At 46.1% G+C, this 19,526-nt stretch overlaps 2 protein-coding genes across 3 annotated transcripts in view; both read left to right on the top strand.

The window, feature by feature from the left end:
- Positions 1-14,151, top strand: part of qin (tudor domain-containing protein qin) — a 118,731-nt gene extending 104,580 nt beyond the window's left edge. For both annotated transcript variants that reach the window (XM_075695736.1, XM_075695735.1), the window contains 3 exons: positions 11,218-11,347; positions 11,495-11,651; positions 13,761-14,151. In XM_075695736.1, the coding sequence (XP_075551851.1) occupies positions 11,218-11,347; positions 11,495-11,651; positions 13,761-13,868 (395 nt within the window). In that variant the 3' untranslated portion in view covers positions 13,869-14,151. The remainder of the gene's footprint in view (positions 1-11,217; positions 11,348-11,494; positions 11,652-13,760) is intronic.
- Positions 14,152-15,764: 1,613 nt separating this feature from the next.
- On the top strand, positions 15,765-19,274 carry LOC142585183 (engulfment and cell motility protein 2-like). Its single transcript, XM_075695737.1, has one exon. It carries the CDS (start codon positions 16,500-16,502, stop codon positions 18,669-18,671), a length of 2,172 nt encoding a protein of 723 aa, XP_075551852.1. The 5' UTR covers positions 15,765-16,499; the 3' UTR covers positions 18,672-19,274.
- The last annotated feature ends 252 nt before the right edge of the window (positions 19,275-19,526 follow it).

The following is a 19,526-nucleotide window of genomic DNA, read 5'->3' as shown; positions in this document are numbered from 1 at the left end:
CGCATAACAAATGATGGAACAAGAAATTATAGGCATAACATTAAGGGGGGGACACGGGATTCAGAGACCAAGAAATTGCGAAAAAAATCAATATTTTGAAAGCGGTATTTTTGGAATTTCCAACTATTATTCTACGACTTCGCCAAATTTTGCGCATTCTAAATCAATATTTTAGCCGTAATATAAATTTTTGGCACCAGTGTGGGCTAAATATGAGCCAAAGTTTTCGTAAAAAACTGCTTTTTCTACGGCGCGTGGCGGCCCCCGAAGCGCTTCCAACAACAGCCTCGTTTCATCGACGTTTTGGCACGATGCTACTATTCTGCAGCCAAAATTTTCGCGCCGTGTTGGCAGTGAAGCTCAAGGAAAACTTCCAGCATTAGCGTCAACTTCTGCTACTGACCGAAGATTGATACTACTGAATCGCGTTTATGACACTACTGCTGGGACAAACGAGATACTGCTACATCTGCTGAGCATGCATCCACTAAAAACATGCAGCGGATGCTCAGAAGGCATCACCATAGTGACACTAGCCAGAAAGAGTACATTCCTGGAGGCTACTAATGCAATAGCACTTGTATATATTCAAATATTTTGTGGCGTTCTGTTATAAAAATAAGCTCATTTTGTTTTTTCAAGTTTTCTCAGAATCTCATTTTTGGTATTGTGTGACAAGCATCAGACTCCTCAGCATCTGTGAGCGACGGCATTCCTGGCACTATGCCAGAAATGCTATTGTCCGTTGGCATGTCCAGTGGTAGTCATGCGAAATGTCATGAAAGTGAAAGTAGCTTCAGAAGTTGCTGTGCACACATAGGCTTGCCTGCGATCTGGTTAGTCCGTATCTCTACCATTTCCATGCTGTTGCCATAGGTAGACAAAAGTACAAACAATGCATGCACCAAATATTGAACCCCTGGCACCATAACAGGACTGCGATTTTGTAGCGGTGCCTTTTCTGGTGCCACTCATTTTTGCGCTTCATCAGTGGTAAGAGTGACGCTCCATATGGGGGGGGTGCTTCATCAATGTTATCAGCTGGCCGTGAATGGTGGCTGATAAAGGCAGCGTATAGAATCGAGCAGAACGCATCACTAAAAAAAGTTCGACCCAGAAATTGACCGTGCTATCATTGCCGACTAACAGCAATTTTTTAGCAATAGTCGATGGCCTCATCAGCGCAGACATCAAGGGTGGAGTTGGTGCTTCTTAAACAACTTGCGGCCTCTGGGACTGTGTTGTTATTTAACACCTAAATAAACAAATGCTGGACACGCGGAATCAACACAGTGGGACTCCTGATTGGCTTGTCAGGGTTCGCTTGTCCTATGGTTTGGGCGTGGTCGGTGCTGGATCTTATCACACTTGGACTTTATATGAAACATGACGCAGCTCCTCTTCGGTGGTCGCTCTTGTCGCACAGCGCACGATTAGAGAGATGTGTTTGCATGCAGCGCCACTTGTAATTCAGTCATCTGACCATCTGCGTCCGCGGAAGTTTAATTTATTGTCTCGGCATTCCTTTGCAGCGGCATTGAAATTTTATTACATTGAAATCACATGCAAACACACTTCGTTACATTGATGTACCAAATACATGGTGTTCTATGGACAAAAGGTTATGACATGTTAAATGCTTCGTTATGCTGAGAATTTCATTATATTGAAGTTCATCATATTGAGGTTTAACTGTATTGCTAGTATTTCTGCTCAACTCATTGGTCAAATTAGCACGCATTCAAGCAGGTAGAGTCCGAATTATTGAACGACTTGTTCGTACTTACACATTCAGTATATGGGCCAGTGAAGGTGCCTCGAAGTAGTCCGAATAATTGAGCTTGTCTGAATAATCACTTGGTGCCAATTGTGAATCAGCCAGTTGCAGAACAGAGGCTTCTGCTTTACGAGTAAAAAACAGACCATTGAAAAGCGCCTGTGGTGTTTAAACCAATGCTTGGGCGTTATCAGGGGCTCATTAAGGCTGGCCTGACTCAGAAGAGCATTGATGACATTGAGTCTGGCTAGCTGTTTCTGACTGATGGCAGCTCTAGCCTTGCTGAAAGCTTGGCTTAGTTGGCAGCATTCAAAAAGAAGTTCATAAGATGTAAAAAGTGATGTTAGTGCAACTTATGCAATGTGCGACTTATATGTGGAATTTACTAAAGGTGGCAGGTGTTACACAGCAGCACTCTAAGCATGCGGGCTTGCCGATGTGCGTAAGCTCACGTTCCATGCACCATAGGCATCAAAACATGGCCTTATTTTGCGATCGCGCAAGCATCTTGCTTTCTGAATAGAGTCGAACCCGGATATATCGAACCCACATACTTCGAATTATTGGCTATATCGAACACACAGATTACCCTTTGAAAATACTATGTAAAAGTATAGGACAATTGCGTAGTATATCGAATTCCATTTTTGTCGGACATTCGATATATCGAACGCCGCGCCGCGCCCCTGGAAGGTGCACTTTTCCCAAAGACATTCGTGTCCGGTCCTCGGGGGAAAACATTTCTGCAGAGTTAGTCAGCAGGCTCCTCCTCTGCGCATGCGCGGCCGTTGCCTAGCAACGGAGACGCAGAGCCTTTCCCCCATTCTTGGGCCCCACCGGCGCGAGCTCTATCGCTCCTCCTCTACCACCGTCGTGTGCATTGGGCAAGGCCATTGCAGCTCAGCGAAGAAAGTGCGAGGCATGGAGACGCGGCGACGTTTCCAAGCCACGCTTCCTGGGAAAAGGGAGAGAGAGTGAGGGGTCTTTTTCCCCGCTCTCTTCTTTCTTTTCCCTTCGTCGTTCCTTCGCAGCCCCATTGACTGCCGCTCGAACAGGCTTCACTCGGACTGCTCCATCTGCGCGTCGCGCGTTTTCTTGTGTGTACCTGTGCTTCAACGTGCCGTGTGTAGCGTGTATGATTACGGTCATCTGGTGAGCTAGGGCATCCGCGGACATTAAAAAGAGGAAGAATCTGGACTTTGCAAGAAAGCTTGAGGTAATCCGGCGTGTCGAAAACGGAGAAAAGAAGTCCTCCGTAGTAGACACATTCGGCATTCCGCGGAGTACTTTTAAGTACATTGTTAAAAAACAAGCTGGACATCAAGCTTAAAGCAGGTGAGGAAAGTCGCTCGGGAGCGTGTCGTGCGCGCCCTGCTGCTTTTGACAAAGTGGAGAAGGCACTCTATACGTGGTTTCTTGAAATTCGAGCGAAAAATATTCCCGTGGATGGCCCGATGTTAATGGGGAAGGCCAAATGGTTTGCTACGGCTCTCGGCGAAGAGAACTTTTGCGGTAGCACTGGGTGGCAGCAACGGTTTAATAACCGCCACGGCATTGTAGGAAAGGCCATTTCAGGCGAAAGTGGGGCTGTCAGCAGCCAGGAGATGCAGCAGTGGCTTTCTGAGGAGTGGCCAAAGACCACTGAGAAGTTTTTGCCTGCAGAAATCTTCAACGCAGACGAAACTGGTCTCTTTTGGCAAATGTTACTGAATAAGACACTCGCTCTTCGTGGAACCTCATGTCACGGCGGTAAAATGAACAAAGTGCGTGTGTCGGTGCTGCTTGCAGCCAACATGGATGGCTTGTGCAAGCTACGGCCATTCATGATCGGGAAGAACAAGTCACCGCGCTGCTTCAAAAACTGTAAACAGCTTCCCGTCTGCTACGGCTGTAATAGGAAGGCCTGGATGACATGTCAACTTTTTGTTGAATGGCTGCAGACTTGGGACGCTGAGTTGGGCAAGTCGGGCCACCCAGTTTTCCTTCGGGTAGACAACTGTTCGGCCCATCAAACGAATTGCAAGCTGCAGCACATCCAACTGAAGTTTCTTCCGCCGAACACCACAGCGAGACTGCAGCCCCTCGACCAAGGTATCATGAAGGCATTCAAGGTAGGCTATCAGAAGCGACTTATTCAACAGCTCCTCGTAAACCTCCACATGGGAACCGATCGCAAGATTGACCTGCTCGGCGCGATCCAGATGATTACCGGCGCTTGGGGCGACGTAAAGCAGGTCACAGTAGCCAACTGTTTCGGCAAGGCACGCCTTGAAGTGGCTGGAGATGAATGCCCGGAAGCTTTAGATGACGATGAGTGCTTGGAGGACGTGTTTCGCGACTTGTCCAATTTTCCCGGCGCCATCCCGTCCGAAGTGACTGTTGATGACTTCATTAACGCTGACAGCGAAGTTCAAGCGGTAGCCGACCTCACTGATGAGGACATTGTGGCCGGAATAGCTGGCGTTCAAAATGGCGATTCCAGCGACGACGCGGGCAACTGTGTTTCCGAAGAAACGCGTTCGTGCACAGCCACTGAACTGGCGTCAGCGTTCAGCCTGATTCGGCGCTGTTGCGGCGAAATGGAAGGCACTGGGCTCTCGCACCTAGACAGTCTCGAGAAGATTGAGACTAGTGTTTTCAACTTCATTTCCCAGAGGGAAAAGCAGCCCAAAATTAGTGATTTTTTTTTTCCGTGAAATAAAGCGCTTTCATATTGCGTGCACATGCTATGTGATTCGCGGCTGTTCCAATCGGTAAGCCACAATTTTTTATGATCGCGAGTGCTTTTTTGGCCTATATCTGTATATCGAATTTTCGCTATATCAAACTATTTTCTGCTCCACGTCGAATTCGATATGTCTGGGTTCGACTGTATTTGTTTTGGCTCCCGCATCACTGAGTAGGCAATGTTGAATTTGCACGCCAGCCTACCGCGAGAAATAATGAGAGCGCAACCGTTAACCTGTTGCAGCCTTTGAACGGCTGCAACAGATTTTTATTGAGTGGCCAAAATCTTCAGTAGATCAGCACGTCAGAATCGGGTAAGTACAGCACGTCACGAGAATATGTGCGTGCAAACCCGCAATGCGTGAAACATGTGCCTCTTGTAGACGTCCGCAGGTCAAGTTTCATCCTAGATGCCAGCGTTCGTTTCTTCCCTGGTGGAAGATTTCACTTCCCGTCGCTTCCCTTCAAGGTCACGCTCGCGCTTAGCTTGCACTGTGTGTGAAACGTCTCTTGTTTGCGATGGCGCCTCTTCGGAAGAGTGGAAATTAATATTGTGTTGTTAACTGCCACAACAGCAATGTAAACGCAAAAGGTTTGATACTACCAGTGAAATTATACCGATTCCCAAGAAAATGGTACGAAAAAGGCAGCCAACAGACATGGATTATCGCAGTGCGCCAAACAAAGTAAGTGAACAACTGGCAAACAAAGAGATCTCGTTCAATGATCGCTCGTGGGTATATTATGATTTTTACGTTTAATCCACATGGATTTCTCATATCATAAGAAGCCAGCAAACACTGACACAAAGGACAACATAGGGGAAATTACTTGTACTTCACAAATAAATAAAAAAAATGATAAACTAATAGAAATGAAAGTGGACGAAAAAACAGCTTGCCGCAGATGGGGAACGATCCCACAGCCTTCGCATTTTGCGTGCGAAAAAAAAATCGGACCCCTCATTACCCCCTTTCTCCACATGGATTTCGTGATTACTGGGTATATAATCTCTTTCTTCAAATAAAAACTTCCAGTTGTTGAACCAGCACTTGTGCTGTTTTCTCGTGTTTCGTTTGTGTGCGCTGAAAAATGGAAAAAACTTCTGTTGCATGCGCTAGCAGTGGTCGGAGTTCATGCGTGCCAAGAAATTGAATATGTGTACGATGCATTGAAGAGGACCACAGTTCACTCCTGCGTCACCACTGCACTGATCAATCGAGTTACTGAAAGATACACACCTGGGTCTTGGTTGCACCAGCATTTTTTTATTTTTATTTTATTTCGTGATTCATCATTAGTACAGAAGGAGGTCCCGGAGTTACAAGAACTGTCAGGGGGACCTCCTATTAGTAATTTAACATTGCATGAATTAATACATTTTGGCAACATAGCAGCGACAGACATCAGAAAACGCGAAGTTAATGAAAAAAATAAACAATTACAAAAGGTTGTTTACAATAATTGAAGTTTAAAACAAGCAAATGAAAACGATACAGCGTATGAATAAATAAATATGTAGTGTTTGACACGTTATGGAACATAGGAATGACACATGTCAAAGAACACGGGGTTAATTTAACAGATAATTAGAAATAAATATATGCTTACAATACGCAAAGTACAAATGTTATATATACTATGCGACAAAAACTTTGAAATGCCTAAGAAAGGAGAAAAAAGAAGACAAAGGAACATATAGAATAACCAATAAATAAAGGCTGTCGATACAATAGGTAAGTACAGAACCATTGAAAACTGGGAAATAGATTTGTACACAATATATACTTATAGTAACGAATCAGTAGCCAGTAGTGTCGTTAGTAAATATTTCTTCGTCTCTCTCCTGAATGTTAATGTTGTGCAGCAGGCTTTAATATGGGATGGTAGATTGTTCCAGTATTTAATGGCCGTAAAAAGGGAAGTAAACATTCCATAATTAGTGTATTCGAGGAAGTAAAAAATTGTTGTTAGAGGAAAATCTCGTATTGTTAGTGTTGGTGAGAGCAGAGTTATTAAATGCATCTAAAATTATTTCATGATTTAGTGTGCGGTATATTAGTAAAACCAATTTGAGCTGGAGTATGTAACGTAATGATAGTATTTTTAAGGAACTGAAAATTGGTACAGCATGTGACATGTAACTAGAGAAATTAATGATCCTCAAAGCTTGATTTTGTAAATGTTGTAGATGTATTATGTGCGAGCGATATGTGTTTCCCCAAACTGAGATGCAGTATTGTAAGTGACAGTGAATAAATGCGTGATAAAGTGAAGTTCTGACGTTTTGTGGAAAATACGAGCGCGTTAGGATTAGTACTCTTATTCCAAAGGCAATTTTTTTTGAAACCATGTCAGCATGCAAGTTAAATTTAAGTTGGGGGTCAAGTTTGACGCCAAGGAAGACAACTTCATGTGCAGGTGAGAGAACATGAGTTTGTAAGACGAGCGGTGGCGCGGGAGCGATGACGCGTTTATGTGTATGAAAAAGCATAAACTGAGTTTTCGAAGGGTTGATCTGAAGTTTGTTACTTGTGCACCACGCAGATAAGTTACTTAGGTCAGAATTTAGTCGTTTTATTACAGTATTTATGCATTTGCTATTAGTAAATATAGTCGTGTCGTCAGCATATAGAATAGATGAAGTACTGGTTAAACAGTGAGGAAGATCATTAATGTACACTAGGAAGAGTAAAGGGCCTAAAAGTGAGCATTGTGGGACACCCTTAGTGACTGGTTTAGCACGTGAAAGTGAACCTCCGAAATTCACAACTTGAGTTCTGTTAGTCAAATAACTGCGGATGAGCGTAAGAGCTGGGCCACGAATGCCCAGAGCTTCTAACTTGTAAGAAAGGATGTTATGACAGATGGTGTCAAATGCTTTACTAAAGTCAATGAAAACTGAACCAACAATATGGGAGTTGTCAAGGGCATGTTTTATTTTGTCAGTGAATGATGTTATAGCTGTTTCAGTCGAATAACCTTTTCGAAACCCGTGTTGTTCAGGCGAGAGAAGATTAAATTTGTGAAAGTAGTTTGTTAAGCGGGTTACAAGTAGTTTCTCAATGACTTTGCTAAAAAAAGATAGCATGCAGATAGGACGGTAATTTGAAATTAATTCTTTGTTACCTTTTTTTAATATAGGAGTTATTTTACCGTGTTTTAATTCATCGGGGAAAACGCCTGTTATGAACATGCAGTTAACAATGTGCGCGAGTACATCGGCGATATGAGATGATACTAATTTGATTTTAGAAGGTTGTAAATTATCAAGGCCAGGACCTGTAGTTCGTAAACTAGCGATTGAATCGAATACTTCTTTGGGTGATGTAGGGAACAAGTAAAATGAATAAGGGTTTGCCTGAGCACTGGCTGTGGTATACTGTCTAGTGAATGATCATGTGTAGGACAGAAGAAAGTATTGAATTCATTTGCGATATCAGTGGCTTCCGTTACTACCCTTGTTCCTGTATTAAGTTGACTCAGTGCGTGGTTTGGTGAAGACAGATGAAGAAAGGACCTAATGGTATCCCAGGTTTTGCGGGTGTTATTTGTGTGTTTAACAATCGTTTTCTCAAAGTAGGAACGCTTGGCTTCTTTCAAGAGTCTGGTAAGTGTGTTAGAATAAGTTATGTACCGCGACTTTAAAGTTACATTAAAAGGTTGGCGTTTTAATTTTTTATGGAGGTTATCACGTTTTTTAATACTTTTTAAGAGGGATCCTGTTATCCATGGGTTTCTAGGGGCGGAGAACCAGTGAGTATTTTGTGTTAGGCTAGTACATTGCGAGTACACGCTTTTAACTTTGTTGTTAAATTGTTCGAATGCCAGGATTGGGTCTGTTATAGAAAGAATCGGGTTCCAGTCGATTTCAGCAATTTGACTAATGAACTCAGTGGTGTGAAATTTTGCCGTTGTTATGTTTCGTTGGTACGGTGTGTTAATAGACTTTAATAAAACGAATATGGGATAGTGGTCTGTTATGGGAACAGTGACTACGCCAGCACAGTGCTCTAGGTGTAAGTTTGATAATATGTGATCTATTAAAGAGTGAGATCCGGACGGAGGGCATCTTGTGGGTACGGTTATTAATGAATCTAGGCCATATCCCGCATAGCAGTTGGTATAATTAGAGCAGTGACTATCATTGGGGTTAGTAATATCTATGTTTATGTCACCGAGGATGACAACATTCTTGTTTTCGTTTGTAATGATGTTCAAGATAGCATCTAGTTGAGAACAAAAGTTTGCAGAGCAAGATGATGGGGAACGGTATACTGATCCAATTATTGTATTTCTACTGTTAGCTGAAAGAAAAGTTTTATCGAATTCCAAAAATACAGATTCAACGTTAGGGCAAGAGAAAGATAGATCATGGCGACGGTGATATGGATGGTTATCTTGGACAAGAATTGCTGAACCACCATACCGAACATCCTTACGGACACATACTTCCATTGTGTATCCGGGTATACCAAATAGCTTGCTATCAGCGTTTGTCAACCATACTTCTGAGAGGCAAATGATAGTGAAAGGGTTATTTAGATTAGAAAAGAAATCTATCATGTTATCATAGTTCTTTGAGAGGCTACGTATGTTGAAGTGTATCAGGGATTTATGGGTGAGCCTGCTGTTATTTAGTGAACGTTTTAGTTCTTCTGAAGAAAAATACATTGTTTAGAATATTTATTTGATTAGATGTAAAAACGGAAGGCTTGGACAGCTACGAGGCGATTAGCGAAAGGTCGCGTCTGCTAGAAATAACGTACACGCGGCCTCCTTCTGTCTTTCGTGCTTTGATGCGGCAGTTGTCCGTCCATAGAAACTTCCAGTTGTGCTGCTTTTTTAGTTCGAGGGCTTGAGCAAACAGACGTTTGTTGTCTGGTGTTAAGTGGTCGTTAATAAAGACCTTCGCCTCTGCAGATGGAGGGAAGCCGAGAGTAGTAGTGTTTAGTCGTGCTTTTCGGGCCTTATTTATGAAATCAGTCTTCTTAGTGCGGGAACAGAAGCGTGCAATTATATGTTTATCTTTCTTCGCAGGGACGCGGTGAACAATGTCTGAAGCATAAATGATTACTAATGCTTTCAAATTCTGTCTCTTGACCACTGTTAAAAAATTGCTGCCTCTATTCTATACTGTAGGGGATGTACTGGTTCAAGCTGTGTACGCATGTCTTGTTTGTGCTTTGCGGTGATATATTTAGTACATTTCCGCACAATGCCGATGGAAGTCCGTGGTCGCCAACTGAGACAACACAGATTTTGTGGGAAACTGCAAAAATGACTTTAGCCAACACGCATCATTTGTGCCGACGATTTTTCTGGCGACACATACAATGTTGTTTCCAATTCACTGCTTTGCATCATCTACGTGGTTAAGCAGACGCTGCCCTTTCGCCACATTGCAGCTACGAAAATGGTCAACCCCACAGATCTTCTTAAAGGCAGATCGAAGCTGGTATACATCATGCACATATCCTTTGAATGAAAACATCCACACACAGACACACGCGCATGGTACGAAGCCTGCGCAAACACGTGCAGTGCAGCAGGCAACCACGGCGGCATGAAGGAGAGGTCGGAGAGACGTACATCCGCTGGTTAAAATTTTACCCCGCATGCAGCGCTGTCACATCAGCTCGGCAGCGCCGCTCCGCAGTGCCGTTGTTGTCTATACAAAGCTGCAACTTCATATATTTATTAACTTTTCTGCTGAAGTGGCTGTTCTTTAGGGGGGTGCGACTTATACAAGAGTGTGACTTGTACACAGGAAAATACGGTAGTTACAGCATGCTGTGTGAACAGGTTTGTTGTCTACATTTAAATAAAGGGGTACTCAAATAATAGGTTTCCATTTTCTTGCATCTAGAGGCAGAGCAACATTGCTTTACAGCCAGTAAATACTTTCTGGAATAGTTCTTTTTGATTTGAAGTGTTTGAAATAGCCTAGGATGTTTTCAGTAATTGGCATATATTTACTCTTTAGTGTTCCAAAATCTGTATTTAGGTGCTCTAAACTGCACTGCAATTAACATTTTCCTGCTCCAAAAATTGCTCCAAATCTTAATTCGTCAGTGGCACTACTGTATATTATACCCCCACTACGTGACCCACACTTCACACACTTTTTTACACTTTGACACTCTTAATGCACTAAAAGTGCTGGGATGTTCCCATATTTGTCCTCTGTGTCCCTTGTCTCTCTTGTAGCTCATTTCAGTCAAAATCATGTGGAGATGAACAGGGCCTGTTGCTTTCACTGCCATTTCACTAATGCTGCAGGCAAGATACCCATTACTTGTGGGAGATTTTATGGCCACAATCATTTTGCTGCCTGCTTCAACAAAGCTCAGTGAGGCTAAGGTCTTACATGGAGATACGCTGTAGTGACCTTGTGTTTATCAGCACAAGAAAGAAAACAATCTTCATTATGTAAGTTTTACATACAGTGGTCAAGCAACGGATGTCTCTGACAGTGGGACTAGTCAGAGACATGACTTGACAGAAAGACATGACAGAAAGACTTGACTCCGCCAGGCCAGCAACAACTGAACAACACTTGAACATTCATTGTTCAACCACTATTGATCACTTGAAGTTCCCGTGTTTCTGTGCACCTTTCTCTTGTTCAGCTTTACATGGTATGGCAAAACCAGGTGTATTTCATTTGCTCTGCTATTTGTGTGACTCCCATGTGCCTACCTTGCTTTCAGGCACACCATGCATTGGCAAGTACGGCTACGACAAACTGTGGTATCGTGGTATTGTGACTGGCATTAAGAAGAAGAAAGTGACAGTCTTCTACGTCGACTATGGGAACAGCGAATCCATCTTGAAAGAAGAGTACGGAATCATCCAGCTTCTTTGTTGTTCACCTTTTGCATCTTGCGGCATTGATTGTCGCTGGCTGCTTATTGTCACGTTGTCCTCCTTTCAATCAGTGCCTTAGCTTAAGAAGTAACTGCCTGTCTTGCCTGCGTTTCATTACAGCTTACGTGTGCTGCCAGCCAAGTTTCTGGACATTCCCATGCAAGCAAAGGCCTGTCGCTTTCACGGTGTTAGCATTGTCGGTGACAAAAACAAAGCAAGGTTGATGATGTCAGACATTCTCTTTGACGACAAAATTGGCTGCCTTGCCAGAATCAAGGTCAGTGTAGCTTCTTTACTGTATTACTTGGTACGTATTCCGAGAAAAACGTAGTATGGCTGCAGAAGAACAGTAGCTTTAAAAAAGTTGTAAGGCACAAGTATAATAGCTAAAAGAAAAAAAAAATTGAAGGAAAACTTCCACCAGTTGCTTATCTACACTCCCTATCAAAAACGAAGTGCAGTGCTGCAGAAGCTATGGATGTAATCTGCCAACCAGGCTCAAAAAAACAGAAGGGCTTGCCCCAGTATCTGCTGGTAATCGATCTTATGAGTGTTGCTGGATGATTGGAGAAATCATAGAAGTGTTAGTGGTGTGTAACATGCAAGCACTGCTCTTTTCATCGAGACATGCAGCCAGTTCTTATTTTTAATTGGCTGACGTGGCTTCTAGCTTTGCTGCACAGAGTTTGACTTGCAGTATTAATCATTGTCTTCTAGATGCTCCTGAGGCTTATTATTACCTTCTGATGGTATGTTGCATCATAGTCCAGGCTGTTCAACTTCATTTGGTGCCCCACCCTTTTTATCCAAATTCATTGTTACTTCAGTTGCTAATGGAAAGAATGGTCTTTCTTGCAACCCCTTGCAAGTGAAGTTCGGTACAATAAGGCAAAAAAGGTAGCTCCTGTGCAACCTTTTTTTCATATCCAGCAATATTCAGACATCCTGCATATTTGATTATGGCCATTTCCCTATGTGCTCTGCTCCTGGGCTTTTCTTGGCATAAGTGAACTTTGTCACTTTTGTGAATTAATATGCTCAGTAACTTATGGTGTATTGTTGCATCACATCCATTGTAAACAGATATTTATAGAGCAAGCCAATTTGTTAGCTGACCTCGTTCATTTCTTAAAATTTTTTCAAGCAGTTTACTTACCAACGTGTTCTTTTGTTCAGTTTTCCTGAAATATAAAAAGTGAGGAGTTTGCTTATTGTTCATAAAACATTCTAAAGTATTAAATTTGGCAAAGCCATCATCCCAGCTTGCAGACACTGAAGCAGGAAATACTGCTTTGAACTTCAAAGTAGAGAACATCATGCCTATGTTGTCCAGCACTTGAGTGTTGAAAGGTTACCCTTAGGCTACTTACTAAACAGTAGTACTAGCTGCATGCCAAATATGAAAAATATTTCAGGCTTTCGTGTTGCATATGTGCATTGATAACTTCAGGGGCCCCGAACCACTTTTTCTCGAAGTTGAGAAATGCACTTGAAATTAAATTAGACTATTTCAGAAATACTTTGCCACAAAAAGTTCTTGCAACGATTTACACTGCAAAGGCCACTGCGGAGTGGGGCGTGTCCACAACGCTCCTGCTACTGCCGTGCGGTTCAAACTTGATTTTGGATGTTCACGTAGATGCCACTATTTCTTATTTTGCCGCCTACGATGGGCCAAATGCGGTTGTCCTCAGCAAGCCGCAGTGCACTCAGCCAGTTGACTCATTGCGGCACATCATAACGGCTGTAGTATCTACGCTACGGAGCAGGCTGCAGCTACACGCAACCACAGTGTCTGCTTTGTACATGACATGGCTAGAGTGCGCGCTCTCGCTCATATACTCCTGTCTGGCTGTGCTACGTGGTGCGCACCAGCTTTGTCATGCACTAACTTGACCGATGGAGAGAAGCCACATCCAGCTTGCACATTTTGAAGCGCTGTGAATAGCTCATTACAAAGCGAGGTCTACCAAGGCGTCTAGCCAGGAGCAGCCAGGAGAGAACACGTGCTGGCAAGCATGCGTGTGGTCTAACCTTAAGTTTCGTTTGGTTTGAGGCTAGCTGAGTGTTCAAAACTAGTCGAATTTAGCGAGACCTGACGGCTACGACACCGATAAGCAGGGTGACCAAGAAGTCCTAATCTTTAAGAGGCTTACTGTGTGTGTGCATTGTGCTCACTTTATTTGCATACTCAACTTGAGATGACAGCTTCTGGGAAGGGCTTCGGAAGGCTGGGTCCATTGACGTCTGGGGTAAAGGGGGGTTACAATCCTCCACCCCTCGTTGTGCATTATGCTCGTAAAACATGCATGCTCATTCATTTCCTCTTGTGCCAATACTGTACTAAGCCCTATTACTGGTTTCTCTTCCTTTATTTATGTCACAGAAGAAAGATAGCGATCCCATCGAAATAGACCTGATGAACTCTTCTTTGGAACTCATCTACCAGCCGCTGGCTGACGATGGATGCATCACAATCGACAGAGAGCCGTGAAGTGCTTCAAGGCCGGAGCCCAAAGCAAGTCAGCTTCATTGATGGTGCCTCATTTTGTACTGCCTGAGCAACAAACTTCCAGCAAGAAGGTTGTTGTGCGATACTGGTCCATAGTTAAGTGTGCTTCAGTTCTGTGCATTCAAGAGAAAGAACATCCCTTGTAAATCTGAGCATCTGTTCCATTCATAGCTTGTTTTGTTCTTCAGCTAAGACCTGCGTCTGGATGTTCCATGTTGTTCGTTCATTTCCCACCACTGTGATCTGTATTAAAAGGTGGTTTATTTTTGTGCTTCTCCTGTGCTCATGTGACAAGGCTCTTCAAAGAAAGCCTAAGCCACTGAATAGTCTTCTCTGTGCATGTGTATCTGTGCGTGCACCTATGTACGTACGTACGAGTGTGTGCATGAAGGCCTGCCATGTGCCCTCACCGATCACCAACCCAGACAGCTATGTGAACTTCATTGACTTCTCTCTAAAATCAGTAAACCAGGGAAGGGGCTTACAGGCCCCCTGTGTTTAGTAGTGAGCACGTGAACTCTCTCTCTCCTTTTGCCTTTGCCTCCTTTCTTTCAATCCGTCGTCTCCTTACACCCCCCCCCCCCCCCCCTTCGTGCAGGGCAGCCAAACCAGTCATTTGTCTGGTTAACCTCCCCATCCTTCCTTTTTCACTCTCACCACTATATTGAAGGCTCTAAACTAGAAATTTTATTTTTCCTGTATTACGTGGAAGGGCAGAGTTTGTGACTGCAAGGGCTGCACGGAAAGTGCGTGCATCAAATCCAGTGGTTCTACCACAAAGAAATGAAATGTTTACAGAAACATTTGATTTGGAATGGTTCAGAGCTCAGCAGATGAATCTTTCTAGTGGTGCCAGTGGATTCAAACCAATGGCTTTGAGAGCAGTTCTTAATTTTGGGGAGGGGCTAATTGCAGTTACTTTCTAAGTTACGAACTATGTGTAGTCAATTTCTTGGCCGAGGATTCCTTTCTTATCAACAATATACTTTGAAATCTAAACTGGAACAAGAAAAAAAAAATAAGACGGCGTGGTTGCTTAGTCGCTTTGGTGTTGTGCTGCTATAAACCCGAGGGCGTGGTATCAAATCCCGCCCACACCGGCCGCATTGGGGGGCCCTTGATGGGGGCAAAATGCAAAAACACCCGTGAACCGTGCATTAGGTGCACATTAAAGAAACGAAGGTGGTCATAATTGGGATTCCCCACTACGGCGTACCTCATAACCATATCGTGATTTTGTCCCATAAAGCCTCGGAACTTTCTTTTAAATAAAAGAAAAATTAAAAGTTTGTGAACTTTCTAGGCAGACCTCGTAGTAGAAATCTTCAGTGACTTGTCAGCACGGAAATTCATAGACAAGGGTACTGGATTTGTTCGTACTACATCCGTAATCGCTGCTGCGGCTGTAATTGGTGAATGACCATGATACTCCACTGCAGAGAACGATGTCGTGGGTTCGATTCACGGCCGCGGTGGCCGCATTCCTATGTGGGCGGAATGCAAAAAAAGGCGCTCTCGCGTACCGTGCACGTTAAAGATCGTGGTGGAAATTATTTCGTGGCCTCCTGCCAAGGTGTAGTGGCCTAATCCCTGAGCAGCATACCGGGCGCACGGGCCCCCACCGCCACTGCTGCGGTGTTTCTCATACCGTTTTTTTTTTTTTAATTGTATTTCATTCGATACTGCATGAGGGTGTATAGTGACAGCAATGATCTGCACCATGTATTGCGTGTTTATTTTTTTAACGCAAGGGAGAAAACGGGAACAGGTCGAACTTATCGCCGTTGCATTCCCGCTCGTTCGCGAGCGACGAGGGGGGGGGGGGGAAGAAAAAATACGGTGCAGCGAGCGCGCTTACGCGACATGGGAGCGTGCCTCGGCGCCGTGCCCGCCGCTCCCATCAACGAGCGTGCGCCCCGCGAGGCCCTCTCCACCGCGACTCACTCCTCCGTGGTCGAGTTTCCCGAGGTCGTCTCGGGTGTCCTTACCGTAAGACGCGCGCTTGTCAGGTAAGTGACGTTGCGCCGGCAGCAACGACGGCGCTACGGCAGTGGCGTGATGGCAGCGGCGCAACTTTGCCGCCCGGTGCTTTCGTCGACGCGCCCACAGCGGCTGTGGCCCAACGGCGTACGAAGTCGCCATCGAACGCACCGGACGCACGATGCCGTCGACGCGGGAGCGTGGTGCACCAGCCGCTAAACGCACTCGTCGGGCGACAGCTGCTGCCGCGGAATTCCGTGTTGCGTGTTGTACGCCTCGCAGCGGCGCGTGCCGTCGGTGATGTGTACGCAGTGGTCCATGACTGCGGGGGCGCACGTGATCGCGCTTGTAAGCGCGCCGGAACGCGCCGAGCGTGTGATTCTTCCTCGCCTCGGCTCGCCGCCGACACCGATACAACCGATATTCACCGCGCCTCGCTGGCATCGCTGACGCAACGGCCCCACTGATGCTTCGGCGGAATCGCAGCGCGCTGCCGATAAGGAAGCTCGACCCCGATAGAGGCGTCAGCACGAAGTCCACGCCGGGTCGGGGATGGATAAACTTGCGCTCGCCGGGCGTGCGATGAGTATATGACTGTGCAGGGTCACGGGCGCCCCGATTAGCGGATCTGCGATGGCTTGTCCCGCGAAGCCGCCCGCCGTCGGCAGGCGGGCGAAGGTCGGCGTCAAGACTCCTCGCGGAGATCAGCTGCTCGATCTTGATCTGGATCTGCCACTGTCCACCATCATCGATGACGTGTGCCAGCGAGTGGGCATCGCCGACCCCGACTGCCACGCGATCAAGTACGACGGCAGTGAAGTGTACGTCTTCGACGCCAACAAGCTAGACATCAGGAACGGAGACATGCTCCAGCTGGTGCGGATGCCGATGAACAGGAACGATGTCATCGAGAAGCTGAGCTCCGGCACGCCGGACGAGAAAGCGGAAGCCCTGCAGGCGCTGCTGATCCTCGCCGCGGATCCCGACTCCGCCGTCAGGTTCATCGCCTACGACGGTCACAATACCGTTGTGAACTGGATTGAAGCCGGTGTGTACAAAGGAAGCATGCTTTGCCGAGCGCTTCTGTGCCTTCAGGGTCTGATCGATCATTGCCTGATAACGTGGGAGATACTTTCGACCAAGTGCTTGAGCAGGATACTGAAGGAGACGAACTGTGCTAACGGTACGGATTGGAATAATGTGGAAGTTTTTCTCAGTGTGCTTGAATGTGTGGTTACTAGTAACGCGGCTGCGTACGAAACGGTTTTCATGGGCATGCCCTGGGAGCGGTACGCGTTGCTGATGCAAGAAGGGTCAGTGGTCGTCATGAGGAACTGCGTCATGTTATTGAACGCGCTCTTCGCCCAAGGCAACCCTGGTCACAGAGACGCCCTTAAGAATGCCATTAGTAACTGGAAGATAAAGAGCGTTGTGTGGACTAGGCTGACAAACTACGGACAAGTGGATTCGGAGTTGGCGCGCGCTCTGCACGTCTTTCAAGCCCAGATGCTCGGTTTGTACGAGCGGCTTTGGAAAGCCAGCGTTGACACCGAAGACCTCGCTTTGAATGGCAAGGTGGACATTCTCTTGAAGTTTGCCGAGAGCGGTCTAAATTGCGACGACGCCAGGTACAAGCAGCTGGACAGCAAGCGGCGCCTCTCGGTTCGCCACACCGCCATGGGACTCGAGAACGTGAGTGTACCGCTGAAGGACTTCGCGAAGCCTGCAGGCAGACTTGCCATAGAGAACCTCCTGTATTTCGCCGACAAGTACAACTTGAGCTTCACCACGGCGATCCAGGAAAACTTGTTCAGTTCTCCCGAGCACATGTGCCCGCTGGTCGAGAGCAGCATACTGCTGACAGAGCTCTTGTGCCACGTGTTCAGGGTCGGCAAGCCGGCCGGCGGCGGCAGTGATGACGAGGGCACCTTCTCACTCATGTACTTCTCCCACGAGTGCTTCTTCGAGGAGATCTTCAGCGTCTGCATGCTGCTCGTGTTCAAGACGTGGCGCGAGATGAGGGCGTCGGTGGCGAGCATCCGCAAGGTTTTCGGCATCGTGAACGAGCAGATCGGCCGGGCGCTCAGGCTCAATCCACACTGCGCGGACATCAACGGCTTCCGCACGACGTTGTCGTCCCTGCCTTACTCGGAAATCGTCAAGCAGCTGCAGCGGGAAAATGACGAACGTAAGGCGTCCGAGAGGCAGTCTCGAGCCGTAAACCAGCTGCGGGACTCGCTCCGTGCCGACATTGTCTCCCTGGTGAACGAGAACCGCATCAACGTTCTCTGCAAGGGAGCGAGGTTCCAAAAGTACGGCGCCAAGGGGAACCGCATCAAAGACTGTTACGTCTTCGTCAAGTTGTCCCGCAACCTAAAGGCCGTTCACTACGGCGATTGCAACGCCACCTGCGAGGACGTCGACATCGAGGAGCTGTCCGAGACCATTCTGGTGTCGGACATCGAAATGATCAACACGGGCACGTCTTGCCCTCAGGCGCGGAAGGCGGCCAGGCAGATAGTCGACCTGGCGTTTTCCATCGTGGTCTGTGGCGACGGGCAGCCGCTCAATCTGGTGGCTCCTAACGCTAAGGTGCTTAACCGGTGGCTCGACGGGCTGGACGTCCTGCTGGGCAACATCGCGAGCAGCATCGAAGCGCGAGGAGACATGGGCATTCTGTTGGACATGGAGGTTCGGCTGAGGCTGCTGGAGACCGAGGGAATCCACATCCCAGAGACGCCGCCCCCCGTACCTCCGCCGCCGTCAAACTTCGACTTCTCCTCGAGGTTCTTTGGCAGCTTGTGAACCTATTGTGTGTGTGCTGGCTGGTGCAGTACTAAACAGCAGCTGTTGTGTGATATTAACTAGTCTCGTTCGGCCTATTCGTGCAGCAAAGCTGGCTTCGCGGCGTTGAAGTGGATCCACTTGTAGATATTACTAACCTATTAGCAATATCAAGTTTTGCATTGGCACTATATGCAAGAAAAAGTCGCATATAACTTGGATTTTGATCTAATGTCGGATGCAATTTCCAAACTTGGCCTTGAAAATACCTCTTGTGGTAAATTATGTCAATACGAATCGATCAAGGTATATTCATGTTTGCTAAGCGCGCTCCGCGATTTATCGGTCTATTTTCATGACGCAACTTGTACGCCGGAGTAAGTTTCGCGGAGCAGATAACCATTATAGGGGTTTGCCGTTTGAAAGGCTTAATCTTATGACATTACGCCAAGCCTGAATGCGGGAAATGACCCACCAGCTGAAAGTGGTATGTTATGTATGTGAATATCATTTGTATGGACTGCAATGTGTTAAGCGACCTTTGGCTTCGTAGTTAGCAAGGTCGCCCGCATTGCGAACTCTAGTTAGTGTTTTAACGAGTGTATATATAGTGTCTACAACTGCCTTTGAGTCAAGTTCCTCCTGCAACTAAAGCAATGCACAGTCATCACCTTTAGTAAAATGAAGTTAGACATCTGAATAAGTCAACGAGTCGTCAGATCGCAGATGTGCTATAAATAATTACGGCGGCATGACCTTCCTTCGCGTGTATATTTGCTGTAACCCTTAGCTGTCATAGAACGTTTGCGCAAACTGACGCCAAAGTTGTGTCGTCTGTATCGCGCTTGAATTGTCAAACATGACTTCCCTACGTCA

This window comes from Dermacentor variabilis, chromosome 6 (assembly GCF_050947875.1).
Source record: "Dermacentor variabilis isolate Ectoservices chromosome 6, ASM5094787v1, whole genome shotgun sequence".
NCBI classification, from domain to species: Eukaryota; Metazoa; Arthropoda; class Arachnida; order Ixodida; family Ixodidae; genus Dermacentor; species Dermacentor variabilis.
Note: the sequence above shows the minus strand (reverse complement) of the source record. Positions and strands in the feature narration are given on the sequence as shown.

Bases quoted from the DNA above. Each gene is read 5' to 3' on its own strand.
- LOC142585183 (XM_075695737.1), top strand. From the start codon at position 16,500: ATGGCTTGTCCCGCGAAGCCGCCCGCCGTCGGCAGGCGGGCGAAGGTC.